The following is a 27953-nucleotide window of genomic DNA, read 5'->3' as shown; positions in this document are numbered from 1 at the left end:
GGTTTACATAAATGTATTCAAAGCTAAATTAAATATAAAATACATATACAAACCAGGGAGGCCCGGTGGGGAGAGCGATTAGCACGTCGGCCTCACAGTTCTGGGGTCCTGGGTTCAAATCCAGTTCACGTCCACCTGTGTGGAGTTTGCATGTTCTCCCCGGGCCTGCGTGGGTTTCTTCAGGGTACTCCGGTTTCTTCCCACATTCCAAAAACATGCATGGTAGGGTGTTGTCCCCCGCCTCTGGCCCGAAGTCAGCTGAGATAGGCTCCAGCACCGCCTGCGACCCCTAATTTGATCATTTTGTCTTGGCAGAGGCTTCACAACAATGCGTGAAAAACAGCAGGTAACTATTGGGGTTTGTTGTAAAAACAATTTATCTGTGTTCTGGCAGTTGAAAATATTTTACCAATTTGATCATTACTGGCCTGCCTGGACATCCTGTTCCTTTAGTTGAAAGAAAGATGTTATATCTTGAGAATCTTTTACCTCAACACGTTTAGGTTAACGCCCACTTTGGGTGGAGGCAATGAATGCTTTAAAAATGGAGTCAGAATAACGAGAATCTCGCCTTTTCTCGATCCAATAAAGAGAACTGGTCATGGAAGCTTCAATAATGTCTTGCCTATATTTTTGTTAAAACTTGTTTAACCAGATCTTTCAGAACAAAAAGAACATCCCACACTGTGCATGACCATGGTTGCATGTTCAAAACAAAACATCTAAAAAGGTTCAAATATTATACACCATAATCCAAACTTCACTCAGTCTTTAAGTACCGTAATTCCTTCATTTTACATGAATTCATCAGAACTTGAGGAGCTGGGAAGGAGAACACACTCTTGTCTTCGGCCTCTCTTCCGCCTCCTTTTTGCGATTTGTAGCCTTCTTTGAATTACATCTGAAAGACACACACAATCGAAAAATTAGCTCATAGTACCCTTAAAAGATCCAACAGACCCAAATTTGGGACAACTCAAGAATACCTTGATAGTTTTGAAATTTCATGGTATGCCTGTCTTGTGCTAGATTTAGCATAGCAGTGACAAGGAATAAGGGTCCCTTCATATTTCTGTTTTTATCCACAGCTTGTATCCCAACTTGCACCAATTTACAAGTTGGCAAAATGTGTTCCAAGTAATATGGAAAAAAATTAAACCGTAGTGGAAAAAAAATCCAGTATGACAGCATGCTTGTGCACCACAGTTGTTCTACTACGGCTCTACATTTTCTTACTAGGACGTCTTGCACTATATATAAATTTAATTAATTAATTGCTCCAGCACCCCCCGCAACCCTAATGAGGATAAAGCAGTTCAGAAAATGAGATGAGATTAATTAATTGAAGGATCTGTTTTAAGAAATAATGGATTATTCAAATAGGAATCATTTTAAAAAATGCAAATAAAAAACGAACAAATATAAATACCTAATGACGCAGCTGGGTATGATGACAATTAGGCTTTTGTCGAGTCAATGATGATGACAAAGCCTATGTCTGATTATTATTATTATTATTATATGATTTTCTTTTGTGTACGAAGTAGTTACCAACCTTCCACCCTGTCATAATCTTGCTGTGGGTCGTGCCAGTACAGACTCGGCATGGTCCTCCAATGGCGGTACAGGCGTGTGTGTAGCACCGACAGGGTGAGGAGAACTAGCAGAAAGCCCAGCGCGGCCGCTGCCCACACCGCTTCATTCGATCTGGAGAGCCTCGGCAAGTCGCCGCTCATGAGCTTGGCTCCATCTTTGGACTCTTTGACACAATCGCACTGATGTCCCGGCGTGCAGCTACCACATTTGTCGCTGTTTGCCATGTTACTTTCCAGCTCTAGCCGGGAGCGATTTGCCGCTCCAGACTGGTCTTGCCCCTTTAACGAGTGTATGTCACCTTCTTGCGCCAACTCTCTTTCTCGAACATCTAATATATTTCCCGGTGTGTGTCCATGTACAGCAGACTTTCTCCGTTTTACTTTCGACCCTTTAAGTGGAGTAGTTTTTAAAAAGGTTGGTGGCTGGAATGGAAAATTCTGATTTGGAATGTTTTGAAGAGTTAAAGATGTCTTTGCCCCACGAGTACTGCTGTTTTCTGGGATAGATTTCATTTCCAGCTTTGTCAAGTGAGAAGTTCGGTTTGCTTTCACGCCATCCTGTTTAGGTGGAATGAGAGCCCTTTCCTGTCTCTGCAGAACTTCATCATTTCTGCTCTTTAGTAGGGAACCTTTCTTCTCTTTCACCCCTTTCACCCACAATGAGATGATCTGCTCACAGCATTTCCTCACAGACTCCTGTGAATTTGGAAAAAACAGCTTTCATATACGTATAGATTTATAAACATGAGGTTGCATCAAATCAGAAAAATAGGGTCAATTTTGGAAGATATCACAGAATCAAAACAGGTTAACTCCATGTAATGAGGTAAAGCAATTCACAGAAAAAGTGAACAAAAAATGCAGAGCGTATTTTTTGAACAAATTAATATTCCATTTTGTGTGTGTATTTGTTCATATGGAAGTTTAATGGAGTGTGATCCAACACTGACATTACTCTGAATAGAATTGGGTGAATATGTGTGGATAGGCAGTTGGATAAGTGGACAGGTTAATAGCCGGGGTGTCCGGATCTCATATTTTTCCACACGAGTAGGGCAGGTTTTATACGTGACATTAAATAATGACTTTACAAATGTAATAACACAAACTCAAACCTTGGGTTCACTGCGATGTACCTTTTGTGTTTGGTGTTTCTGTCCATCTTGCTCTGCTGCTTGTGTCAACAGAAAGTTGTACTTGCCATTTTTCCAAATGTTTGAGGTCATCATGCTCTCCAGCCAATCACAAACTTCTGAAGAGGCCGCAGTGGAAAGCTCCAAAGTTCTCCCCCAAGACACCAAAGCTACTGGCTGAACACATATGTACAAATCCTCACATTATGTTTTCCAAATGTTGGAAAGAAGCAAACCTAATTGGGAGAGTTGGTTTACAAATGATTATAGAACACATTATTCAATGAGTCTAGAAAAAAAGAATGGTTAAAATACTCTAAAAAGGCTGGCATGAAAACAGCTAACAGTAAGATTTAATCCAATATTGTATCGCAGGGGTCACCAATGCTGGTCCACGAGGGCACATATCCAGTCTGTTTTCCAAATCTCCATTCTCCAACACACAAATTGAATAATTGGGATTGGATCAGGCTTCTTGAGAGATTACTGAGGAGTTAATCATATGATTCAGAGTTTGAGGAGGCATAGAAAACAAATTACTAGGACCGGAGTTGGTAACCCCTGCTGCGTGACCGGACATTTCGTTGACGGACACTTCATCGACGGACACTTCATCGACGGACACTTCATCGACGGACACTTCGTCCCCGGACGTTTTGTCGAACGGACGTTTGGTCGCCGGACAGTTCGTCGAACAAACACTTCGTCGACTGGACAATTCGTCGCCGGACACTTTGTCGCCAGACAGTTCGCCTAACCTTAACCACTAACCTTAACCACTATTAAAGAAGACAAAGGAAATTCACATATTCTTTATTAAAGAAAATAAAACAAGCAAAAACTCGGTCCACAACACAAACACATTAACATTTGGGCATGTGCGTACTAAATGGGCTCGTCTCTAAACACACTACGCACGAAACGGGGTTCCTACGTTGAGCGCTCCATTTTTAAAATAAAAGGCAATAAATACAATTATTTTATTAAAAAATGTATGTGTCCGGTCGACGAACTGTCCGGCGATCAAACGTCCGTTCGACCAAACGTCCGTTCGACGAAACGTCCAGGGACGAAGTGTCCGTCGACGAAATGTCCTGGTACCCCCCTGCTGTATAGCAACCGGGGAATAAATTGTGTGTTTTTCCCCCCTTGTTCTTTCAGATGGTAATGTTTTCACTAACCAGGGATTTGTTGAGTTGCGGGTGAGGGCTGATAATGTAGTTGTGCAGACACGAGTGGGCCAAAGTGGATAAAAGCGGACGCTCGCTTAAGGCTGCGCACGGATGGTAAAGCAATACAGCTGCTCCGTTCTGGGAAACCCAAAGCAAACATAAATATGAAAAATATGGAGTTATCACTTCTTACAGTTTATCATGTGAATGTATACAATTGAATGCAATCTTTTTGTCAAAGCACAAACTATTCTGTAATAGCACAAGACTAGGTAAGTACAGTGGTACCTCGACCTACGAGCAGCTCTCTACCTACGAGATATTCGAGATACGATGAAAAGTTCGATTAAATAATTCGCCCTAGATACGAGAAAAATTTCGAGATGCAAGAAAGCCAGGTGGCCATGACATGAGAGGCTGTTTATCATTGTAGCGCACTGTCTTTTTTTGCCGCATCTCTTTCGTCTAAACAGATATCTACGAGCACTGAACGATTTATTCAGACGAGTTTCGACCAGGAAACGCACAACGCGCATGCGCGGGCAAAAATAGGGTTTTCTGGGTAATGAAGTATACTCGTGCACACAACACCACCCATTTGTAGTTATATTAAACACATGTTATTACTATTAATTACTACTAGTTATGTGTTACTTTGTTAATAGATGGCGAATTAGAAGAAATAAAACATTTTTTCCAATCCAATTTCATGTTTTTGGTGTTTTTTCAGAGGTTTGGAACGAATTAACGCCCCCACCCCTTTCTCTGTCCGTCTCTCTCTCTCTCTCTCCCGTCGGCGAAATCCGCCCAATTTTAGTTAGATTAAACACATTTTATTACTATTAAACCACTAGTTATGTGTTACTTTGTTAATAGATGGCGAATTAGAAGAAATAAAACATTTTTTCCAATCCAATATCCTGTTTTTGGTGTTTTTTCAGAGGGTTGGAACGAATTAATTTGTTTTTAGTTCATTTCAATGGGAAACGTCCGCTCGAGTTACGAAAACCTCGACATACGATCTCAGTCCCGGAACGGATTAAGATCGTATGTCGAGGTACCACTGTATGTTGCTAAAGATAAAGAAATAAATAAAACCCCTGCAATTCCAAACTGTGTCCTACTGTTCATGCATAATAATGCATGCTTCTAGAACTCACGTGAAGGTTATTAAGCCATCTTTGAGGAGGACAGTACAAGTACTCCCCACTCTCTGCTCTGACTGGTCTGAATGCACCACTGCAAAACACAAAGCATATTCACATTAAATGTAACAAATTAGTTTTCTTTAATCATGAATTCTGCATGAATTCTAAGAAATATTAGGAGTTTTAAAAAAGAAATTCAGTAATTTAAATATGTCGAAAAGTAATAAATGACTTTGTCAGGATGAAGACAGAGTATAACTGTATTGCCAGAATAGGCTAAGATCACGACATTTCTTTGGAAAGGAATACCTGTTGGGGATGCTGTGCTGGTAGGAAATGAGTTCATTCATGCAGACCTGCCTCGCGGGCTATTAGGAGAAAAATGGTCAAAAAAGGACTTTAGGTTTATTATAAAATTGTTCAGTAAGCCATCAGAACATTATCGAGTGGACGTAATCAGACAATAATTGCAAGACAAAATAGTAGTGATCTGGCCGATTATCGGCCGATATTTGGACATTTAACGTATATTGGTAACGGCACGTTTTCAAATCTGACCATCCAATATATTGAAATCAATTTAGAATTATAGGTTATTTTGGCTCAGATACAGTCACACTTCTCTCTCTCTTTCTCCTGCCTGTTCTGTCTCCCTAACATAAGCGATCAGATGCTCGTTAAGTCCAAGGCTTTTGATCTTGTTACGACTGCTATGCTTGAATTCCCAGCGCCCTGCTTGTTTAGAACCAAAAGACAGCTGTTGCGCTGTAAAAAAAAAAAATCTTTTGAAAAATGGGTTAGATGAGAAAGGAACATTTCAGTTACACGCGTAGCACAGCAAACGTGTATACAATTATGTACAGTTATACAGAAGCAGGAGTAGTATGCCTTTTAGGAAAGAGTAAAGAAAACTGACTGTCAATTTCAAAGGAAAGGATGACGAATTTTACCTAGTAGTTAATGTTTGGGTGTTATTTTTTTTAAACATTGTAAACCAAAGTGAAAATATGACAAAAATCAAAACTCACAACATAGCGGTGCTGTTGCGTAGTTCATGCAACTAACTTCAAGCGGAAATGACTAAGCGGAAGCACTCCAGTGTGCATGCATGCACTGAACAAGGTATGGATATTTCAAATCTGCAGATGTGTAATGCTTAAAACTACCACTTGAGAGCAGCAAGTTAACATATTTCTGGTCAGACATACTCAACGATAATCCTTGCAAATGCTCAAAACTTGAGTTTACACACTTGGAGAAGATAAAGAAATTCAATCACTCGTCTATTAGGATCCGACAGCCGTTTCTGGGCACCATAGTGTCAACTCTCTATGACGCACGGTTTGGACAAAAGTAGCGAGAGAATCTTAACATACACACACACACACACACACCCATCCATAAATCACGCTTTATAAGGTAACCCAGCACCAAAGCTAATTTTACCACTTAAACATCCGTTGCCTTGCCACTGTACAAATAACGTTGAATTGTACATTCAATAACATACATTTTGCATTATTACTTTTTTTCCACCATATTTTACACTTGTACTGCAATATCGGCTACAAGTATTGATTATCGGCCTCCTCTAACTACTAATAATTGGTATCGGTCCTGAAAAACCCATATCAGTCGATCACAATAGAAGAGTATTGTTTACCAATCAAATGACACAGAAACGCAAGATTATGAGAGTGAATTAAGTGCGCCAATGTTGACTTTTTGGATAAGACGTCCTGGATTGAGGACCACTGCTGAAGGGACACTGAATGTCTACCCTGACCTTTTGCTGCTGCTATCACTAATGAAGGCAACATGTTGATTAACACATAACAATGGACTAGTTTCATTGTTTGCTTACCTCGGGATCATACACAGTGTCCACACTTGGGAGTCTCTTTGGAAAAACAAAAAAAATGTTGAGGGAAGTAGAGGGAATAAATCATACAATGAAATTATGGGAGTAGGTGTTTGAGGTTAGACTAAGGACAAAAGTAGATACAATTTGTGAGCCGCAGTATGGATTTGTACTACTAAAAAACTTGGAAAACAAAGAGAGAATGTTAAGAAAATCATCAAAAAGAGCTTAATTTATAACAATCAATTATTTTTTAATGTAAGTTTATTCATGGAAAACAAAAGAGCAAATGCAACATAATTTTGACAGAATTTTGACACCTGAGCTAATGGCAAGGCACTGTTTAAGTGACTAGCTCTATCTAGTTTTGAAGCTCAAGTGAAAATGTAAGCTAAATTAAGCTTGTTGTTTGGGCCCTATTTAATCCTCTATTCACTTTCTGAACCACTTATCCGCACAAGGGTTACGAGGGGTTCTGGAGCCTATTTCAGCTAACTATGGCCACTGAGCAGGGGACACCCTGAATCGATGGCCAGCCAATCGCAGGTCACAAGGAGACGGACTATTCACGCTCATACATAGGGGCAATTTTAAGTGTTCAACGAGCCTACCTACCTAGCATGTTTTTGGGACGTGGGAGAAAATCAGAGTTCCTGGAGAAATCCACGCAAGCCCAGGTAGAACATGCAAACTACACACAGTGAGGACTGACCAAACATGTGATTGAACTCTTGATCTCTGAACTACGAGGCCAATGTGCTAACCACTCATACAGTTACCTTAATTCATTTTCTGAACCGCTTTAACCTCACAAGGGTTGTAGGGGGTACTGGAGCCCACCCCAGCTGACTTTCAGGCACGAGGCGGTGGACACCCGGGGGCCAGCCGACATACAGTTACATATTTAATCAAATTTATAGAATTGGCTATGGGCCAATCAAAATTGAAGTTTGGACGATGGTTTTAAAAATGTTCAGAATTGAAAATGATTGGTGGTCTGATGTAAATTACTCGTCAGTTCTCTCAAGCATTCATAGAAAGAAATACATCTCGGAGATGATTGTGGAATCTCCAGTAACCATGGTTACCTGTGTGGAGTCTAACCACGCGGAAGCTGGACAGCTCCAGTAGTTTGCATCACTTGGTAGATCCCGTGCCACCATTCGCTTTACAGGAGACAAATTAACGAATGAATTTTCACAATTAACAAATAGGCATCTCTAATACAAAAAAAACAATAACAGTAAAATAATATTCACCTTTCCATTGTCACAATCTGTCATCAAATAGTCAGAGGCATTATATCGACCAAAACAGAACCACAGTGCGGCCAGCACGCCCACCGTGTGGCCCAGCATAGTTGTCGGTCATCCAGGTTGGAGAAAGAATCCCATGGACCGAAGGATCCAGGCTGCTTCAGCAACTAAAACGACAATCGAAGAAAGTTTTTCAAACTCCGAACAAAGGCGCTGTACAGTAGAATAGTACCGTGCTCTTCGTGTCGAATCCATTTAGGTTGTGCCAGATTGTGGGTTACATCCTCGAGGTTTTAAGACAACAAACTAAACAAAGTGTTTTGTTGTTAAATTGAAACATGACTATAGCAATACAAAGTACGTGTACACGATGTCAATGGCGGTAGTACTTTCAAAATAAGATAACAATTCCGTGAACGTATGATAAAAAACACGGATATTAATTTTTCCGGTATAATCTTATGTAAGGAATTAAACCCGTTAGTTTCAAAGATAATGTGACGATATCAATCCAGATTCAGGGATCTCCTTAAAACCGCCACTCTTTACTCTGAAAATCGTGTTATAATTACCAAGTACGTGCAGTTTGACTTGATTTTCTCGGCCTTGTCGACTGTTAAAAGTTGTTAAAAGTTGAAGAACACAAACTATACACAAAATGTTACTATACTACATTGTACTTTACTATACTAATAAAAATTAAATTTATCAGGTTAACTGTCTAGTTAAGTCATAATTATAAAAACATATCAATCTCAGTTATGTACGATATGCTCAGTTTTAGCGTTCCAGTTGTATAATTTATACCCAAATTCGGCACACTTGAGTAAACTACTTTTGCAAAAACCTCCCTTTGCAGCTCTTACAATTTAAAAAGTAGTGTTTCGTAAAGAAACGCAGCATTTCCTGCTTCATACAGATATAATCTGTCTTCACGTGTAGTAGAACAAGCATTACCTGTTGGCATCGGTAAACGGTTCAACAACTTTCAAAATAAAGGCAAGCACGCATTATTTTACGTGTTGAACACATACCAGCCGAGTTGTGAATGTATATATCGAGTCCAGTCATTAAAACATAAGGTTTAGTCTACTGTGTTTAAACTTTTTATTTTTTTAGAATAACAAATAATAACAATTTGATTTATTTTGAAAGGGTTTCGAAATGTCATATTTCCAACACTTCAATCCAGCCCATCCCTGTCATTCATGTTCTTTACACTCACTTTGGTTATGAAACTTGGACTGAGGGTGTGTTTGTGAGGTTTCCTTGGCAGAGGAGAAGGGTGGAAATAAATGGAGTTCCTTAGCACTGCAGGTTAGCTGATTCAATTGACATATTTTTTCTATCATATTTAGCACACCTCTAGGAAAAATGATCTGTTTAATTGCAAGAAGTTTATAAAGGCGCAACTATTTCAGGAGTAATCAGTTTTATTATCCAGTTACACAGGTCATTGGGCGTTTCTTCTTTCTGTTATGAGGGGTGTGGCACCAGAAATTATTCGCATACTGAAATAAAGTAATTTTTTTATTGCAAATTAAATGAGAAAATGTTCACTTACTGCAGAACAATTTGGTGATGTGGTATTTAATAAATCAGGTAAATGGTTGTACCATTTAATGTCATTCTACATGTTGAGAATTGAAAATGTTTCATCCCGACTCTGACTGAATTTCTGTTGAACTCCTATGACCTACTGTATGAACAATAATAGCTCCTTATGGAGCTGCAAGTGTTGAAGAGCCAGCAGCCACCTCTCCTGGTCGTTTGGGATCTGTCACTGAAGAAATAGAACCTGTAGAAACAGAGACTTTTTGTGACGACAAGAGTCAACCGACCAAAACTCCAGATTGCCCAGTAAGTAGGCCTAAAAGTAAAGTGATTGCTCCACCTTATATTGATGCGTAGTACATTCTGAATATTATCTCTGTTTCCTGGTGACGAATAGTGAGAATGTATTTTTTTCCCTTAGGCACCATACTCTTATGACAGTTCTTTATCCTCATCGGATAGTGAGGATGAAGGCAAAAAGAAAAAAAAGAAAAAACTGAAGAAAAGGAAAAAGAAAGTATGTATCTGCATAGCAAGATTAGCAGTTCATTGCCAAACTTAATATTCATTCATTTTCTGAACTGCTTTATCCTCATTTGTGTTGCGGGGGGTGCTGGAGCCTATCCCAGCTGTCTCCGGGCCAGAGGTGGGGGACACCCTGAATCGGTGACAAGCCGATTGCAGGGCACAGGGAGACGGACAACCTAGGGGCAATTTAGAGTGTCCAATCAGCCTACCATGCATGTTTTTGGAATGCCGGAGGAAACCAGAGAACATGGAAACTCCACACAGGTGGACGTGACCTGGATTTGAACCCAGGACCCCAGAGCTGTGAGGCAGACGTGTTGCTTTAAAATGAGAGGATTTTTTTTTCTTCTTAAGGCAGTAGTAACCTGTTATAACGTCTTTAGGGTGTGCCCAGACTGGGAAGTAGTGAATGCCCTTCCTGACTGCACTAAACTGGTCAGGTTTGTCATTAATGTGTAGACCAATCACACAAGGCAATATAGGCTGTCTGCATAACTGTAATGGGTGGGCGTGTTTTTGTTTGTGTTTCCAAATTGCTTGAAGAGCCCTTCCCTTTTTACACTACACAGCAATAACAAATAACTCCTTCAAACTGACAAAGGATTAAACGAGTAAACCTGTTCATTTGTGTATGCAAAATTCAGCAAAAGTACAAAGTAAAACAAAGCTCTCTCTTTACAGGGTTCTAGTTCCTCTTCCTCTTCCTCCTCCTCTTCATCATCATCCAGCAGCTCTTCAGACAGCGATAGTGAGGTATGATCATCTGCGTGTTCAAATATCGCTTTAGGACATGTGTCAAAGTGGCGGCCCGGGGGCCAAATCTGGCCCGCCGCATCATTTTGTGTGGCCCGGGAAAGTAAATCATGAGTGCCGACTTTCTCTTTTAGGATCAAATTAAAATGAAGAGTATATATGTATATTAAATTTCCTCATTTCCCCTGTTTCAATCAATAATTGTAATTTTTTAATCAATTTTTTTCTGTGTTTTTAGTTCAAAAATCATTTTGTAAAATCTAAAAATATATAATAAAAGCTAAAATAAACATTGTTTTAGATCTATAAAAAACTGAATATTCAGGGCTTTTAATCCAGTTCTTTTAATCCATTTATTTTAAAAAAATCTAAATATTATATCTAAAATGGTCCGGCCCACATGAAATCGAGTTGACGTTAACGTGGCCCGCGAACCAACCCGAGTCTGACACCCCTGCTTTAGGACGTCTGCTGTGAGACGTTGTCATCACATGTTCAGAGCCACACAGTTCCTCCAAAATACCACAGAAATTGTTTCCAAATCATCTGCCATGGGCACAGCTCCCAGCCTATGAAAATCCAAACTACAATATAAAATAAATTAGTCAAAGTGGCAGTATAATTCTTAATTTTGAACTGCAGCGGGGTTTATTAACGTGACAATTGAACTATTCTAAGTTTACATTGAGCTCAGTTCTGCAACTAGTCAGTTGTTAAAATCTTAGAATGTAATTATTTACATTTGGAAACTGCGTACATCTTTGACATTAAACAGAGAGATGTAATTGACAATCCTAATCACTCAGGTGGGAAATTGTGTTTGTATTATTTGTGAAGCAGTAAAGCATGCAAAACTAGGCGGAGGCCCTAAGGTCCTGGATACAGGAGGTGTCTGATAGAAGGGAGGGCACACACCCATTTGGAATGCATGAAACAGACAAGTCATAACAATGAGCTATTTTCCAATGTAGATTTTTTTGGACCATTCCAAAACAAACAGAAAGGATACACGTTTGCATGCATTTAACCTTTTTGTGAGTTTGATCAGATCTTCTATGTTATTTCCCCCTGTACTTACTGGATCCATGAAAAAAATCGAATATAAATCTAATAACTTGCAGTAAGTAATACCTGGTTTTGATATTATCATGGCAAAGACATGAATGACTTCTAAGACTATTTGTCAATCCCTAAATGGACAATTGTTGCAACACATAAAGAGCCATTATTTAAATACCAGCCAATCATTTAAGAGGAACAACAACCTCAAATACAAATGACCCAAATGTAAAAGGACTATGCAAGTATGCAAGTCACAAAAAAAACCTCTGAGAATAGAAAGTAATGTTTAAACACATAAGTGCAAGTGCAGCCATTTTTCAATGTCAGTCATAAACACACATACACACACACACACACACACACACACACACACACAGATGGAACGAATCCTCTGCTAGACATCATAAAAATAAAATATTTTTAAATTATTTTAAACAAGCAGCTGCTTGTTTAGAACCAAAAGTCAATTGCTATTAAAAAACTCTTTTTAAAAATGGTTGTTTAACAAATAAAAGATTGAGGTTACACACTCGTCTATTAGGGTCCGACAGCCGTTTCTGGCCACCATAAAAAAATCTCAACTCTCTACGCTGCACGGTTTGGACAAACGTAGCGAAAGAATCTTAACATACACACACACTTAAACACCAATAAATCACGTTTTATAAGGGTTATAGATAAACAGGTTTTCTTTGCTTTTAAAATGTATATTTTAGCTTACACATAAGGTCTCAAATATTAAATAGCAGCCAATATCAGAATGAAAATTAAGTGAAAATGCAACATTTAATTGAAAAATAGCATTGATTGGCATGGATTGGACTGATGGTCTGAGGCTAAGTTTCACAACACTCGCACAGTTTGATATACGTACATAATTCATTATTATTATTCCAAAGGATGACAAGAAAAAGAAGAAAAAGAAGAAAGAGAAGAACAAGAAGAAGAAAGTAGTGAAAGAATACATGTGGGACAGGTTGATCATAGAACCAACTGGTAAGAAAAATACTATTTCCTGTAAATATTCTGTTATTACCCCAATGTTTGTGCTTAGTGTTGACGAAAATCGTGTTTACATTTAGCTTTATTTTATTTGTAGAGCTCCAAGTAAACAGTGTAAGAATAACAGCTCATGTTTTACAATTTTTGGTGATCTGATTCTAAATTTCCACTGATTCTAAATCTCCAAAATCCAAGGTTAGGTGTAATGGTGTGACCACTTGTTAGAAATCTACAGGATTTTTTTTCTCCAAAAGATTTGCCATGGCACTCAAATTGTGAGTTTTTTTACTAAACTTAACTGGCCACCATCATTTGTATTTCTTTAGATGGAGACTTGGTCGTAAAGCAGGTGAGGCATTTGTGATGATTCTTCTAAGTCCAGTCTCATGAGAATCATAAATATCTATTATCATATATAATAAATATCTTGCTTCTTTTGGCTTTTTCCAGGTTTCAATCCTATCTGGTGATGACAATGACCCCGAAGAGAAAAATAAGGATAAGAAGGTAAATGACATGTGTGCAAAAAGTGATCAGTATCAATCAATATCAACATTTCATATGAATACTTGAAAGAAAAAAAATCCCAAAGCAAATCTATTTAATTGAAACAGCTTTTCTAACCTTGCTTTCCAGAATTCCTCTTCCTCTGACAGCTCTTCATCAGGCAGTGATGGAAAGAAGAAAAAGAAAAAGGACAAGAAGAAGAAACAGAAGGATAAGAAAAAGAAGAAAAAGAAGAACAAGAAGGTATGACAAATGGTGTTTTTTTTAAGAATCACATTCATAAATAATGTCAAGAAAGCTCAATTTCTCTTATCATGCCAAAGGATTCCTCGTCCTCATCATCCGACAGTTCTGATAGTGAAGATGAAAAGAAAAAGAAGAAAAAGAAAAAGAAGAAGGTAGCATGATTAGGATAAGAAAATTGATTTATAATATTCTAATTTTAATCGTTTTTCATAATTCCAAATTTGGATTAATCTGTTTATTTCCTTCCTCTTTGACAGGATTCCAGTTCCTCCTCTTCTTCATCATCTTCTTCATCTTCCTCCTCTGACAGTGATAATGACAAGAAAAAGAAAAAGAAAGACAAGAAAAAGAAAAAAAAGAAAAAGAGAAACAAGAAAAAGGTAATTCATGTTTTCTGAACCGGTTCATCCTCACTAGGGTTGCAGGAACCTATCCCAACTGACTTTGGGCCAGGGGCGGGGGACACCCTGAATTGGTGGGTAGCCAATCGGAGGGAGGGTACAAGGAGACAAACAACCATTCACGCTCACACTCATACCTAACGGCAATTTAGAGTGTTCAATCAGCCTACTATGCATGTCCTTGGAATGTGGGAGCAAACCAGAGTACCCGGAGAAAACCCACACAGGCCCAGGGAGACCATGCAAACTCCACACAGATAGACCGACCTGGATATGAACCCAGGTCTCCCACTGTGTGCTAACCACTCAGTTGCCGGCCACCTAATATGAAGGTGCAATCTCAAATTTGTATGTGTATGAAAAAAATCACTAAATTAATTAACCGTCAAATCATGCATACTTGATCCAACTGAAAAAACAAACAAAAAAAAAACACATTTTTAGTGTTTTTGTACATTTTTGTAAACGATATCCTTCTAGAGTTGATGTCAAAAACACATTATGGCAAGTAACAAAAATAAGGGATATAACATGAGAAAACTAAAATCCTACAAACGAGGTATCTAGAATGCAACACTGCTTGGCATGGATGTTTTGTACATTAAAAATCCAACGAAAAGAAAAATACATTATGTATTTTGTACACACCATTTTTACTTGGAAAAACGACGATGAGGCCGATTTGAACGATAAACGTGGCCCTTCTCAAACGGCAGCAAAAAATTGGACACGCAAATCTATCAATGCACAAGAAGTTCAAGAAAATGTTTTTTTTATTTCACAGGAGGAAGAGCAGGAATTACTTCCAACAGCCAGTTAGTTTTTTTCCAATTTCCTTTTCTAATTCAAATCAATCCAACAAGACCTTTTTATTATGTTCATATTGATGCTCATTGCAGGTATTGCAGAGACAAACACTCTTGGAGACGCAGCCAAAGATATTGATGACAAGGTGACACAATTACATGACATTATGCACACTGTATGTCACTTAAACAGCAGATACAGTAAACATGGCTTTTTTGAAATTTCTGTTAGTATAAAGCAGGCGATCCATCTGTGACCTACATACTAGGCCGTGAGTCTAAATATCATTATATTGGCTGACGGTTCGAGGTTTTAAATATGTCAGAAATCTAATTGTGATTCTTGCAAGCAGAGTTGGAAGGCCTTACTGAAGATGGCCACCTGAGTGATGACGAAGGAGAAGGAGGACATGAGATGGAGATGAAGAAGAAGAAAAAGCTGAAGAAGAAGAAGAAGGTGATCGTATTGTGTACAGTGTGATAAAAGAGCAATCAAGCAATAATTTATCTTTGTATTAGGGGTGGGCAATATAGCCTCCAAATTATATTTCAAGCAAATTTGCTTTAATGATATGATATAAATAATACTGAACAATATTTTAGCATTAACGGCATTTTTCCTGCACACTACTGAAGCCCGCCTTGTTTTACATTGCCACGTAACTATCACACAAATCTATTGCAATGGATAACTGATATTAGCTTGGAATAAATACGCAAGTAGTGTTTAAACACACACATCAATTGTAATGTAACAGAGTAAAATTAACAGTATAAAACTTTAGGTTTTATTTTTTCGCATCTAGTGAGAAAAAAATGTTGATCAGAAACTGGACTTCCAATAATGTATTTTGCCATTGAAGTGCTTTATTACTATTATTATTGTTATTATTATTATTAGTATTATTGTTATTATTATTAGTATTGTTATTATTATTATTGTTGTTATTATTATTATCATTATTATTATTGTTATTATTATTATTATCTACCGTTTTTAATGAACAACCTCTGTATTAATTTTTCTTTTCTTTTTTTTAAATAGGATTCTGGTTCATCTTCAGACAGTGATGATGAGGAAAAAGACAAGAAGAAGAAAAAAAAGAAAAAGAAGAAGAAAAAGAAGAAGGTATAATTATAACCCTAACATTACACATCGCATTATACTAAAAATGTTGAATATTCTGATTAGTTCCAGGCAATAATAAAAAAAAATCATATTCTATGAAGTCCCAATGCAAATTAGTGTGCAAACCTGCTAAAATGGCCAAATGAAAAATTAACAAATAATACCACTTAAGTCCCTTTTTAAATGTTACAAAGCATTTCTAACTAAAATGTAAAGGGGTTGCTTATCAATGCACAATTTGTGTTTTATTTCATGTTTAGGATTCGTCCAGCTCCTCCTCCTCTTCTTCATCTTCCAATAGCTCTTCTTCCGATAGCTCTTCTTCAGAAAGCGAAGATGAAAAGAAAAAGAAAAAGAAGAAGAAGAAGAAAAAGGTTTGTTTTCCTTCTAATATTTTTGATTGATTGTTTTTACTGTTGATTACTTTACTATGTTTTTCTTTTTAACTCTACAAGCAGGATTCTAGTTCTTCCTCCTCATCCTCTGACAGTGATGATGACAAGAAGAAGAAGAAGAAGAAGAAGAAAAAGGTGTGTTTTGCTTCTAATTTCTGTATTTTTTATTTTATTTACTGTTGCTTTATTTATTCTGCTTTTCTGTTTAACCGTACGAACAGGATTCTAGTTCTTCCTCCTCATCCTCTGACAGTGATGATGATGACAAGAAGAAGAAGAAGAAGAAGAAGAAGAAAAAGAAGGTGTGTTTTGCTTCTAATTTCTGTATTCTTTATTTTATTTACTGTTGCTTTGTTTATTATGCTTTTCTGTTTAATTGTATGAACAGAACTAGTTTTTCCTCCTTATTCTCTGACAAAAAAGAAGAAAAAGTTGTCTCGTCCTTCTGTTTTCTGTATTTTTATTGTATTTACTATTAATTTGTTTATTATGGTTTTCTGTTTAACCGTACGAATAGGATTCTAGTTCTTCTTCATCCTCTGACAGTGATGATGATAAGAAAAAGAAGAAGAAGAGGAAGAAGAAGAAGAAGAACAAAAAGAAGAAGAAAAACGTTTGGCCTTTCTACGTTTTATATTATCCATTACATATTATATAGCTCTACAGTTTGAGGTTGTATTTGTACTATAACAAAGTATTTTTGCCCAGTAATTTTCAGAATAAAGTACATTTTGAAAAATCCTCTTGACAGGACAGCAGTTCTTCGTCCTCCTCTTCGTCATCTGAAAGTGATGATGAAAAGAAGAAGAAAAAGAAAAAGAAACACAAGAAGAAAAAGGTTTGCTTTTTATTATTATGTTTGTATAAACCAGTGTAAAATCTGTGGATTACATGTAATTTTTTTTGTCTGATTTTACTGATCCTTGGTTTGTCACTGTTTTTTGGTTTAACTTTGCTAATAGGATTCTAGTTCTTCCTCTTCATCCTCTGACAGTGATGACAAGAAAAAGAAGAAGAAGAAGAAGAAGAAAAAGGTTTGCCCGTCTACCTCTTATTTTAAAAATGTGTGGTTTTTGGTGTCACTATGTTGTTTGTTATACACTTTGTTGTGAGCCAATGTATTATCAGTCTAGTTAGTAGTCAGTCTCAATATTTTACATTATTTATTCCTTTTTATTTCTATTGTGCTTTACCAAAATGTGACAGGAATCGAGTTCTTCCTCCTCCTCCTCCTCCTCATCCGACAGTGACTATGAAAAGAAGAAAAAGAAGAAGAAGAAGGTAGATCAGTATATTATTTAATACATGACATTGCCTGGAATATATCAATTAATTGGTTTTAATACACAGCCAATGTTTTTCTGATGTATTTATTTTGTCATTTAGAAGGCCAGCTCTTCTGATGATAGCTCTTCTTCCTCCTCTTCTGACAGTGATGTCGTCAAGGTAAGCCAAAACACTAGTCTTCATTTTATTTTCATTTGTTCGGAAATTTTACAACATTTGTTTCTTTAAGAAAAAGAAGAAAAAGGATAAAAAGAAGAAGAAAAAAAAGGACAAGAAAAAGGTGAGTCATCACGTGAAAGTAATTTTTATAAAAGTCATTAATGGCAGTGTAACCAGAAAATATAATAATAATAATTATACAGTGGTACCTCGAGATACAAGTTTAATGCGTTCCGGGACTGAGCTCGTATGTCGATTTACTCGTAACTCAAATGAACGTTTCCCATAGAAATGAACTAAAAACAAATTAATTCATTCTAACCATCTGAAAAAACACCAAAAACAGGATATTGGATTGGGAAAACATTTTTATTTGGTCTAATTCGCCATCTATTAACAAAGTAACAAATAACTAGTGGTTTAATAGTAGTAAAATGTGTTTAATAGTACTAAAATTAGACGGATTTTGCAGAGGGTAGAGAGAGAGGGACTTTTTGCACGGCAACGCACTTGTAACATAACATTAAAACAATTTAAATAAACTTGGATTACGATGCAGAAACACTCAAAAATGTGTTTAATCTAACCTTACACTAAACTTAATTCTAATTATGTTTTAAATTTTGATACCTTTCTTCTCCCGGGTTGGCTCTATTTGCCCCGCCTCCACCCTGGCTTTCAGATGCAGCATATCGAGGGTTGTTTGCTTTTGTCTTTCCTTCAAAATATTCCGAAAATGATGCACACAAATGTCCTCACAATAGGATAACGCATGACCACTTGCCAACTTGCCCGGAAAGTAGTACTCCTCTCGTATTAGCGAACAAGCTCCGCCATTCGCACTGACTAACGGGGAAAAAAACACTGAAAAAATGCAACGCTCCGCCCAGTGCTCGTAGAGACATTACACGAGGGCGTTGCGACTAGAAAGACAGTGCCCATGATGTTCTTATGAGCGGCCTCTCGCGTCCGCTGTATGCTCGTTTATCAAAATTTGTCTCGTATCTTAAGGTAAATATTTGCTCGAAACTCATATATCAAATTGCTCGTATGTCGGGGGCACTTGTATGTCGAGGTATTACTGTATAATAATATAATTTCCTATCCTCATGAAAAGCTGCGGAACCTACAGTGACTTAATTACATACTACTGTTTAGTACTATGGGAGCCGTATATCAAAACTTCTGATGCTTTAAATGTAATCAGATATAATATAAAGGTTTTACACTTTAAATGCAGCTGTAGTTTTTAAGCCTAATTCTGTGGTGGACGACACTATGTGATCATTTCCATGCAGGATTATTCCTCTGACTCCTCCAGTGATTCTTCTAGTGATGATTGCAAAAAGAAGAAAAAGAAGAAAAAGGACAAGAAGAAAAAGAAACACAAGAAAAAGGTAGTTGTCATGCCAATAAATAAATGGCATTTTACACCCTTAAAAATAATATTTATGCTTGGGGGAAAACTTGAGTATGCTAACCTAATGCGTACATTTCGATTCAAGAATTCCGATTCTTCTGGCAGTGATAATGAAAAGAAGAAAAAGAAGAAAGATAAGAAGAAAAAGAAGAAGAAGGATAAGAAGAAAAAGGTTAGTTCATTGGATGCTGTTATTTGTCGTGACCGGACGTTTGGTCGACGGACGTTTGGTCGACGGACGTTTGGTCGACGGACGTTTGGTCGACGGAGGTTTGGTCGCCGGATTCGCTCGCTCTCAAAATTATAATCATGAGAGAGAGAGTTTACTGTTGAAAGCGATCAACCAGGTAATCTCTCGCTCTCAAAATTATAACCATGAGAGAGAAAGAGAGAGAGAGAGAGATAGAGAGAGAGAGAGAGAGAGAGAGAGAGAGAGAGAGAGAGAGAGAGAGAGAGAGAGAGAGAGAGAGAGAGAGAACTGTCCGTCGACCAAATGTCCGTTCGACGAAACGTCCGGAGACCAAGTGTCCGTCGACGAAACGTCCGGGTACCGTTATTCGTGCACTATGTGGTGAAAGTTTTAAATCTAAATGATAATAAAAGCATTCAATTCAATTCACGTGCCTGCCTTACTATGTCGGTAATTGTAAAATTTGTAGCCCTCTTTATGTGCTGTGCTTGACTGGTGACCGATTCATTGTGTAGTAGCCTTTTCTCTGAAATTTGGAATGCTTGTTTCACGTTCAGGAAACGAGCTCCAGTTCGTCCAGCTCCAGTTCTTCAAGTTCCAGTGGCAGTGACAAGGAAAATAAAAAAGCCAAGAAAGACAAGAAGAAAAAGGAGAAGGTAGTAATTAAATGCAATGCAAACTGTCAATTTGTGGGATATCATCAGGGACAAACATTTGCTACTTTGTTACTTTTTGTTCCATCCCCAAAGACCCCCAGTATTTGGTTGGTGTTGTAGGCTATCTGAACCATCTGAAAATCTTCTAATTGAAAATTAACAATATAAAGTTATTTTCATCAAACTTTTATCAGGAATCGAATCAACTCTCCAAAAACTATTTCAAATTTCACGCTGATCATTGTCGCCAAAAGTTGATATCTGCAGACCCCGAACAACCTCCGGTTTGAGTGATGTAGAAATAAGCAATGTAATGATTTCAGTCTCAAAATTTTATGACAGTTCATTTCAATATTATTTAAATCTAGTAATATTACACAATAAGCAGTTTTGTGCCTACACAGACTTCATGTTACCAAAACTAATATTACGTATTTTTCTTTCCTAATATTACTTCAATCTTGTAATATTACACGAAAATCAGTTTTGTGCTCACACAGATTTGACGTCGGCAAAAGTCGAAGTCTGTTAATCCAAACAACTTCCGGTTCATACTATATAAAAAATAAGCTACAAAATGACTTTAGCCTCATAGTATTAAGATTTGAATCTTGTAATAGTACAATGTTCAACATATTTCAATTTTAATCTCGTGTTATAAAGATTTTTCTCTCTGAATATTACTATATATTGTATGTGTTCTTGGCAAATAATTTCCTGCGGCACACCGGACCATCATAAGCGATTGTTGGGAAACAATGGGCTAAAATACAGTCTTGGTTTAGCAAGAGTAATAGCAAAAAATAAAAATAAAAAAATAACTGGGCATGAGATAATTTCTTCTTTCTCTTAATTGCAGAAAATTCCTGGTGCTGGTGCTGAGCAAAGCAATGACCCACAAATGGAAGTGTCAGAGCATGGTGCGAGTGGCTCCTCAGAATTAAGCAGAGGTTCGAGGCCTGGTGGCTCTCACGCTATCCCCTTTCAATTGCTTCCCTCTAAACCTGTTGTGAACATGGATCCTGTGAACCCTCTGCCTCCCTCAGTCTCATATGCATCTGTGCCTGCAACTGATGGTGGAGACAGGGCACCCATTCGCAGACCCTTAAGTCCCATGGAGTCATTGATGGGGAGTACATTTCGATACACGGGGCCCCGTTCCACCACAACCCTGAGCTCTACTAATCTTTACAGAGGCTACAGGTCTTACAAATGATCAGATGTGAAAATGATTCCCACATGTTACATACTGATTAAATGAGGGAAAATTGACAAATCATTGCTATGACCGTTTGATAAGATTTCTAATGAACCTGAATTAAAGGAAATGTGGGTTAGGTGGGGAGTCATGGTGCTGCAGAAAAATAAGATGATCTTATATGGAATATCCATAATAATATATGAAATGTAATACTGTAAATCAGTGTTTGCTTCAAGGAATAAAACAAGAACAACATTTTTTCATGCATTCATTCATTTTCTGAACCGCTTTATCCTCATTTGGGTCGCGGGGGGTGCTGGAGCCTATCCCAGCTGACTCCGGGCCAGAGGCGGGGGACACCCTGAATCGTTGCCCAGCCGATTGGAGGGCACAAGGAGACGGACAACCATTCACATTCATACCTAGGGGCAATTTAGAGGGTACTCGGACGATTGGTTGCCGGACGTTTGAACGCCCGGACGTTTGGTCGCCGGACGTTTGACAACATGACAAAGAGTTTACTGTTGAAACCAGCTGTCAAAATTATATTCATGAGAAAGAGTTTAATATCTAAATATCTACTGTTGAAACCAGCTCTCAAAATTAAATTCACCCGGGTGACCAAACGTCCGGTCACGAATTTAGAGTGTCCAATCAGCCTACCATGCATGTCTTTGGAATGTGGGAGGAAACCGGAGCACCCAGAGAAAACCCATGCAGGCCCGGGGAGAACATGCAAACTCCACACAGGTGGACGTGACCTGGATTTGAACCCAGGACCCCGCAGCCGTGAGGCCGACATGCTAACCATTCGCTCCACTGGGTCGCCATATTTTTGTTTCTTAATTATGTATTCCAAATTTGTTATGATTAATGTGAAAAAGTACAGGTGAGTGTGCAACAAATTTAATAAAGTTTATTAAAAAAAGAAAAAGAAAAAGGAACATCCCCTTTGGAGAGAGTAGGCGTGTGTTACCTAGATGCAACAGCCAATCAAATTGCAGCAAGGTGCGTCTTTCTTGGCCAGCTTCCTGATTTCTCTGCTTCATGTTTGTTATGAGCGTTGTCATTGTTTTCATTGGGCAAGAGACAACATGTCTTTCGATCTTAGTTCAGGTGAGTTCAATGAACTTTGTTTGTCTTTTATTCAATGCTGTACCAGTCACGTTAATTCATTTTTTAATTCCAGCGATGGAAGAACCGATGAAAAAGGAAGACGCATCCAAGGACGAGTTCAGCTGGCCTTGGAAAAAGAGTGGCGATAAGGTATTTTGTACAAATCAAAATAATGCGATATATCAAATTAAACTGAAGAGGGAACGCCTAATGCATGTGAATCTTAAGTCATCGGATTCAGTTGTTATATATCATAAAAATGTAATTCTCTGTTTATTATTTATTCATTCATTAATTTTGATAAATAGATATTTATACATACATTAATGAATGTTAGAGTACTAACAAATAATCAGACATAATCTCATGATTGCATATTCTAGAGTGACAGCAAGGACAAATCTGATGACAAGAAAAAAAGTGGAAAAAAAGAGGAAAAGAAAGGTGACGGTAAAAAAAAGAAAAGTGACGGTAAAAAGGAGGCTGGAGAGCACAAGAAAAAGAAAGACCCTAAGAGTGGGAAAGGGTCAGACACCTCTTCGTCCTCCTCCTCGTCTTCCTCCAGCAGTAGTAGCGATGAGGTGAGTTTTGACTGTGATTCCATTTCTATTACAAGATTTTTTGAAACAAAGATGATTCTCATCGCTCACAACATACCTGTCGCACCTTGCTGTAAATGCTGCCGACTTGCCAAGCAGCCTAAACAGGTCTTACCAGCGGTCCCACCTTTAACTTTACGACACGCTGCGACCTCAGTCGATCTGCGTTTTATGACAATTTGCATTCCTATTCTGCAGCCTTTCTCACACTCAATCAGTGTCACCTCCCTCTGAGTCACACTCGCATGACCATGATAAAACAGGGTGTGATGAACAAGAAATAGGTCAAATAGCCAAGTCACATTATCTGATGTTGCTTCCCCTTGACTTGAAAAGATAAAATATCTGTTCCAAACGAGTTGTGTACCATTCTGGTGGTTGTTAATGGAGATTGCAACTTCAAGAACCAATCATTCATAAAATAGGCATATCGTGGGATTTATGGTATCCTAAAAAAAATCACAATCTTTTTCATGCTGTGAACATTGCTCTTTTTGTCATTTCAGGAGTGATGCATTCTGTGGGACCAATCTGGTTTGATGTCCGTGTGTGTAAATGCAGTTGGACTTAACCCTGTCACTAGTAATATCTAGTTTAAATGAATATATTTCACTTCAGTGAAGTATTTTATTATAACGGCATATAGGAATATAAAATCTTTTACCATAAGGTGGCGTCGTTTCCATTCTGGGAGGGTGGCGGTGTCAATTAAAGGTCTGTAATTCGTGAGAATCAGTGCCAAAACATACATGTCCTTGCATGAAGTGGAATTTGTGAGAATAAAATGATATATGATGTATTTGTGGAATCATTTTTCATGCCTACATTCCAACCATAGGTTATTGGCAGGTGGATATATTCATCTCTCCTTATATTTTATTTTGATTAAAAAAAGAGTAAAACGGACTTTAACAATCATGAAAAACCTTAAAGTACAATACAGTCTAGCTGTCCAATTATATTCAAAATGCGGACATAAAACATTGTTGTGAGTTTGTACTTAATTTGAAGCTAATGTCAATGAATAATAAACAAGCTGATGCATAAACTGCTTGTTAGTTGCTATCAAATATGTGCTCATTTATTTTTGCATGCAAATACCACTAGGTCATTCAAACCAATCAATATATCACTATTGAAAAATAAGATTCTGTTTAAACTGCTTTGCATAAACAAGTCATTATCATGGCTCATGACTGATTTATGATATTTCATTAAGGTATTTATCACAAGCTGTTTGTTTAGAACAAAAGACAGTTGTTGTGCTATAAAAAAATCTCTTGAAAAATGGGTTATATGAGAAAGGAAAATTTCAGTTATACGAATAGCACAGCAAACATGTATACAATTATGTACAGTTATACAGAAGCAGGAGTACAGTGGTACCTCTGAATACGAGCAGCTCTACCTACGAGATGCTCGAGATACGAGGAACATTTCGAGCAAATAACTAGCTCTAGATACGATAAAAATTTCGAGATGCGAGAAAGCCAGGTGGCCATGACATGAGAGGCTGTTTATCATTGTAGCGCACTTTTTTGTCGCATCTCTTTCGTGTATAACAGATATCTACGAGCACTGAACAATATCTTCACACGAGTTTCTCCTACACATGGACCAGAAAACGCACAACGCACATGCGTGGGCAAAAAGAGGGATTTCTGGGTAATGAAATATACTCGTGCACACAACACCGATGGCCAATGGCATCCTTTCTCAGAATAAAACTTCATTACCCACAATCAATATGTGGGTAGGCTGAGCTGTTGCATTTTTTCAGTGTTATTCCTTCCTTAGCCTGTTAGCTCCCGCGATCGCTCATTCAAGACTACTTCTCGTTGGCAAGTAGTCGTGCGTTATCCTATTGTGAGGACATTTGTGTGCATCATTTTGAAGGGAATACAACAGCAAACAGCCCATTGATAGCGAACGTGAGGGTGGAGGCGTGGCAAACAGCTCACCCGGCCAGAAGGTATAAAAAATGTAAAACAAAATTAGAATTCAGTTTTGTGTAAAGTTACATTAAACATATGTTTGAGTGTGTCTGTATATATTAATCCAAGTTAATTTAAATTTGTTTGTTCGATTACGAGTGCGTTGTCGTGGAAAATCACCCCAATATCCTGTTTTTGGTGTTTTTTCAGAGGGTTGGAACGAATTAATTTGTTTTTAGTTCATTTAAATGGGAAACGTTCGTTCGAGTTACGAGAAGATAAAAATACGAGCTCAGTCCCGGAACGAATTAAGCTCGTATGTAGAGGTACCACTCTATGCCTTTTAGGAAAAAGTAAGGAAAACAGACGGTCAATTTCAAAGGAAAGGATGTTATATTTGTTAAAACATTGTAAAAACATTGTAAAAATATGACAAAAATAAAAACTCAAAATAGCGGTGCTGTTGCGTAGTTAATGCAACTAACTGTAAGCAGAAATGACTATGTGGAAGCAATGCAGTCTGCACAGAAGAAAGTATGGATTTTGGAATCGTCACAGAGTGTAATGCTTAAAACTACCACAAGAGAGCAGCAAGTTAACATATTTCTGGTCAGGATATTCATCGATAAACCTTGCAAATGCTCAAAGCTTGAATTTACACACTCAGAGAAGGTTAATGTTGTTGTGAGGAGGAGAATGTTAACATAAAACATCTACCCATCCATAAATAAAACGTTATCTATGCTATAATCCTTATAAAGCGTGATTTATTAATGTGTGTGTGTGCACCTGTAAACTCGCCGGCGGAAATTTTTTCGAATGTGGCGCTTGTAAATGACGTGGAAAGGCGTCCCACCTTACAAAAAGCCCGGGCCAGCAGCATCGTGTCTCGCCGAGTCTTCCCGGAACGACTGTGGGTAAAAAAAAAAGTGTTTCGGGGAGCACCTGTAAACTCGCTGGCGGAAATTCTTCCGAAAATGCCGGTTGTAAATGAAAAGGAAATGCGTCCTAATTTAGTACCAATCAGCCACGTGGTGCGTTCAGGTCACATCATGTAAAAACAATAATTCATACAACAACTCTGCTTTCAGCTTTAACAATTAAAATATTGAGTTTACACACTTAGCAAAGGTGAAAAAATTCAATCACTCGTTTATTAGGATCCGACAGCCGCTTCTGGCCACCATAAAAAAAAAAACTCTCTACATTGCACAGTTTGTACAAACGCAGTGAGAAAATATTAACAAACACACACACACACACACAAACATCCATAAACTACGCTTTATAAGGATTATAGATTAAGTTGCCAGATTCCCATCACCCCAACAATGTTAATTTAAGATATTTAATATTTGAAAAATGTTCATTATGATGCAAAAGCTGGCGTAAGAGAGACCAACATTCCTCACAAGCAGATGCATCTGTGTCCTTTTTGGCTCAATTCTAATACTATACTTTCATGTGGTAGTGCTCCAGTAAACAGGATCAAAACTATGGTTTATTTTTATGGGTTTATGTCCCCCTGAGTGTGAAGCTGTTGACTCATTGTTCCTGTGATGTCCTGTCATATGCTGCCTTTAGATTTCATTTTACTCACATCTAACATTATCACTGACATACTGTTAAGAATAAGTAGAGTTAAGATTAAAATCCAAAATACTGCCAAGTCTTATTATATTGACATCAACACACGTCTTGTGATGTAAACACATCAAAGAAAATAAATCCTCAGATAAAGTGGGGTTGTGAGTCATCATTAAGGACACATTGTGGTTCTTTGTTTCTTTGATCCTTGCTTATCATTTACCACCACAAAACAGATATAGTGAAGACAACTAAAAATATAGCAAATATTTACAAAATTCGTCTTTAATGTTTACTGCAATGATACATATAAGACCCAATCCGCAGCAATTGTAATTATAAAAACAAATTTAACAAAAAAATATCAGACATTGAGAATTGAAATACCTATAAAACTAAATGGTACATTATGATTCGGATGTTTGGACAGCCTGCCCAGTAGATTACATAGATAGAAAAATATGAATTTGAGTGCCAAGCTCATTTTCGTCTCAGGCAGGAGTTGGACTAAAACCACCCAATGCTTATTATAATAGTAATATTTAAGTTAGCAGTATTTACAAACTTAATTAAATTGACTTGAATGCTTTTATTGTCATTATACTAATATTATGATATTTAAAGCTTCACCAAAAATAAATAAATAGTCAACATAATAAATAGTCAACAACATGACCATCTGATGCTTATATATGTCACTATTACATACACTATTACATACAGTATTCCTCTTGCATCTATCATCATAAATATCAATCTCAATTAATTCTATTTTTAAAGATTAATGATTACGTTTTACACCTGAGTATAAAGGATCAATTGTAGACACCTGGCGCATTTTATTCGATGCCACAGGAAAATTATGGTTTCCTAAATATGGGTCGATCTTGAACGCACCGCAAGAGAGCGCTTGTACTTTTCTCATTCTGGCGTCAACGGTCTCTTAGCAACAATTCGACTCCAGCTAATTATCTGTCGGAATATCGTCAAGAGCGCAGAAACATTTAAACCCTAAACGGAAGTTTAACATATTGGCCCCACAATATAAAGAAAAAAAAGACATGTTGAAGTTTTTTTTAAAAAGAAATGAATAATAATAACTTCTAAATTGGCTTACATTCAACCCAGAAACGCCTTTTTTGGATCGGTCATATTCTCCCAACGGTAAGGCTTAGCAGTTTTCTCTTATATTGGTTGGCATAAACCGGAAGCTAGGGTGATTTCAATTTAACTTTACTACCCGCTCCACTCAGCCG

General features: G+C 37.6%; 3 protein-coding genes and 1 long non-coding RNA gene across 11 annotated transcripts; 2 read left to right on the top strand and 2 right to left on the bottom strand.

Moving 5' to 3' along the window:
- Positions 1 to 609: 609 nt before the first annotated feature.
- Positions 610 to 9117, bottom strand: tp53i13 (tumor protein p53 inducible protein 13). 4 transcript variants are annotated; one of them, XM_077611991.1, is made up of 11 exons: positions 8738 to 9092; positions 8398 to 8471; positions 8169 to 8332; positions 7998 to 8075; positions 6913 to 6948; positions 5358 to 5416; positions 5061 to 5139; positions 3910 to 4038; positions 2732 to 2905; positions 1556 to 2291; positions 610 to 901 (listed from the first exon to the last, which is right to left on the bottom strand). In XM_077611991.1, the coding sequence occupies exons 3-11, from the start codon at positions 8265 to 8267 to the stop codon at positions 795 to 797; spliced, it is 1497 nt and encodes a 498-aa protein (XP_077468117.1). In that variant the 5' UTR covers positions 8268 to 8332; positions 8398 to 8471; positions 8738 to 9092; the 3' UTR covers positions 610 to 794. The 4 variants fall into 4 exon arrangements, with proteins under 4 accessions (XP_077468117.1, XP_077468119.1, XP_077468118.1 ...); XM_077611993.1 differs by lacking the exon at positions 8398 to 8471 and having other exon boundaries at positions 9032 to 9117; XM_077611992.1 differs by lacking the exon at positions 8398 to 8471.
- A 261-nt stretch (positions 9118 to 9378) lies between these two features.
- On the top strand, positions 9379 to 21716 carry LOC144083828 (uncharacterized). 5 transcript variants are annotated; one of them, XM_077611927.1, is made up of 28 exons: positions 9379 to 9482; positions 9883 to 10025; positions 10141 to 10236; positions 10929 to 11000; positions 12962 to 13058; positions 13391 to 13413; positions 13515 to 13571; positions 13701 to 13814; positions 13895 to 13969; positions 14075 to 14197; positions 15003 to 15033; positions 15118 to 15170; positions 15257 to 15296; positions 15378 to 15481; positions 16070 to 16153; positions 16414 to 16527; positions 16612 to 16683; positions 16770 to 16850; positions 17066 to 17161; positions 17300 to 17386; positions 17511 to 17582; positions 17755 to 17829; positions 17935 to 17994; positions 18065 to 18115; positions 19293 to 19391; positions 19500 to 19586; positions 20162 to 20260; positions 21120 to 21716. In XM_077611927.1, exons 1-28 carry the CDS (start codon positions 9461 to 9463, stop codon positions 21474 to 21476), a joined length of 2484 nt encoding a protein of 827 aa, XP_077468053.1. In that variant the 5' UTR covers positions 9379 to 9460; the 3' UTR covers positions 21477 to 21716. The 5 variants fall into 5 exon arrangements, with proteins under 5 accessions (XP_077468053.1, XP_077468052.1, XP_077468055.1 ...); XM_077611926.1 differs by having other exon boundaries at positions 16609 to 16683; XM_077611929.1 differs by lacking the exon at positions 16770 to 16850.
- Positions 14974 to 26093, bottom strand: LOC144083829 (uncharacterized). The gene is made up of 3 exons (XR_013303639.1): positions 25967 to 26093; positions 17742 to 17798; positions 14974 to 17330 (listed from the first exon to the last, which is right to left on the bottom strand). It is a non-coding gene; the product is annotated as an uncharacterized LOC144083829 (long non-coding RNA).
- On the top strand, positions 22498 to 23975 carry LOC144083678 (uncharacterized). Its single transcript, XM_077611675.1, has 4 exons — positions 22498 to 22577; positions 22651 to 22727; positions 22961 to 23158; positions 23683 to 23975. The coding sequence occupies exons 1-4, from the start codon at positions 22556 to 22558 to the stop codon at positions 23686 to 23688; spliced, it is 303 nt and encodes a 100-aa protein (XP_077467801.1). The 5' UTR covers positions 22498 to 22555; the 3' UTR covers positions 23689 to 23975.
- Positions 26094 to 27953: the final 1860 nt, after the last annotated feature.

The sequence above is a fragment of the Stigmatopora argus genome, chromosome 10 (assembly GCF_051989625.1).
Source record: "Stigmatopora argus isolate UIUO_Sarg chromosome 10, RoL_Sarg_1.0, whole genome shotgun sequence".
Lineage (NCBI taxonomy): Eukaryota > Metazoa > Chordata > Actinopteri > Syngnathiformes > Syngnathidae > Stigmatopora > Stigmatopora argus.
The sequence above is the reverse complement of the archived record's forward strand: the minus strand, read 5'-3'. Positions and strand labels throughout refer to the sequence as shown.

What these genes read in the sequence shown, in the direction of transcription:
- tp53i13 (XM_077611993.1), bottom strand. Translation starts at nt 8,267, where the DNA reads ATGCTGGGCCACACGGTGGGCGTGCTGGCCGCACTGTGGTTCTGTTTT. An exon ending in CAGATTGTGACAATGGAAAG is followed by an intron (nt 8,076 to 8,168) that starts GTGAATATTATT and finishes TCTCCTGTAAAG; the next exon opens with CGAATGGTGGCACGGGATCT. An exon ending in AGATTATGACAGGGTGGAAG is followed by an intron (nt 902 to 1,555) that starts GTTGGTAACTAC and finishes TGTGTCTTTCAG; the next exon opens with ATGTAATTCAAAGAAGGCTA.
- LOC144083678 (XM_077611675.1), top strand. Translation starts at nt 22,556, where the DNA reads ATGTCTTTCGATCTTAGTTCAG. An exon ending in GTCTTTCGATCTTAGTTCAG is followed by an intron (nt 22,578 to 22,650) that starts GTGAGTTCAATG and finishes TTTTAATTCCAG; the next exon opens with CGATGGAAGAACCGATGAAA. An exon ending in GGAAAAAGAGTGGCGATAAG is followed by an intron (nt 22,728 to 22,960) that starts GTATTTTGTACA and finishes TGCATATTCTAG; the next exon opens with AGTGACAGCAAGGACAAATC.
- LOC144083828 (XM_077611926.1), top strand. Translation starts at nt 9,461, where the DNA reads ATGGAGTTCCTTAGCACTGCAG. An exon ending in TGTGACCTACATACTAGGCC is followed by an intron (nt 15,297 to 15,377) that starts GTGAGTCTAAAT and finishes TCTTGCAAGCAG; the next exon opens with AGTTGGAAGGCCTTACTGAA. An exon ending in AGAAGAAGAAAAAGAAGAAG is followed by an intron (nt 16,154 to 16,413) that starts GTATAATTATAA and finishes TTTCATGTTTAG; the next exon opens with GATTCGTCCAGCTCCTCCTC.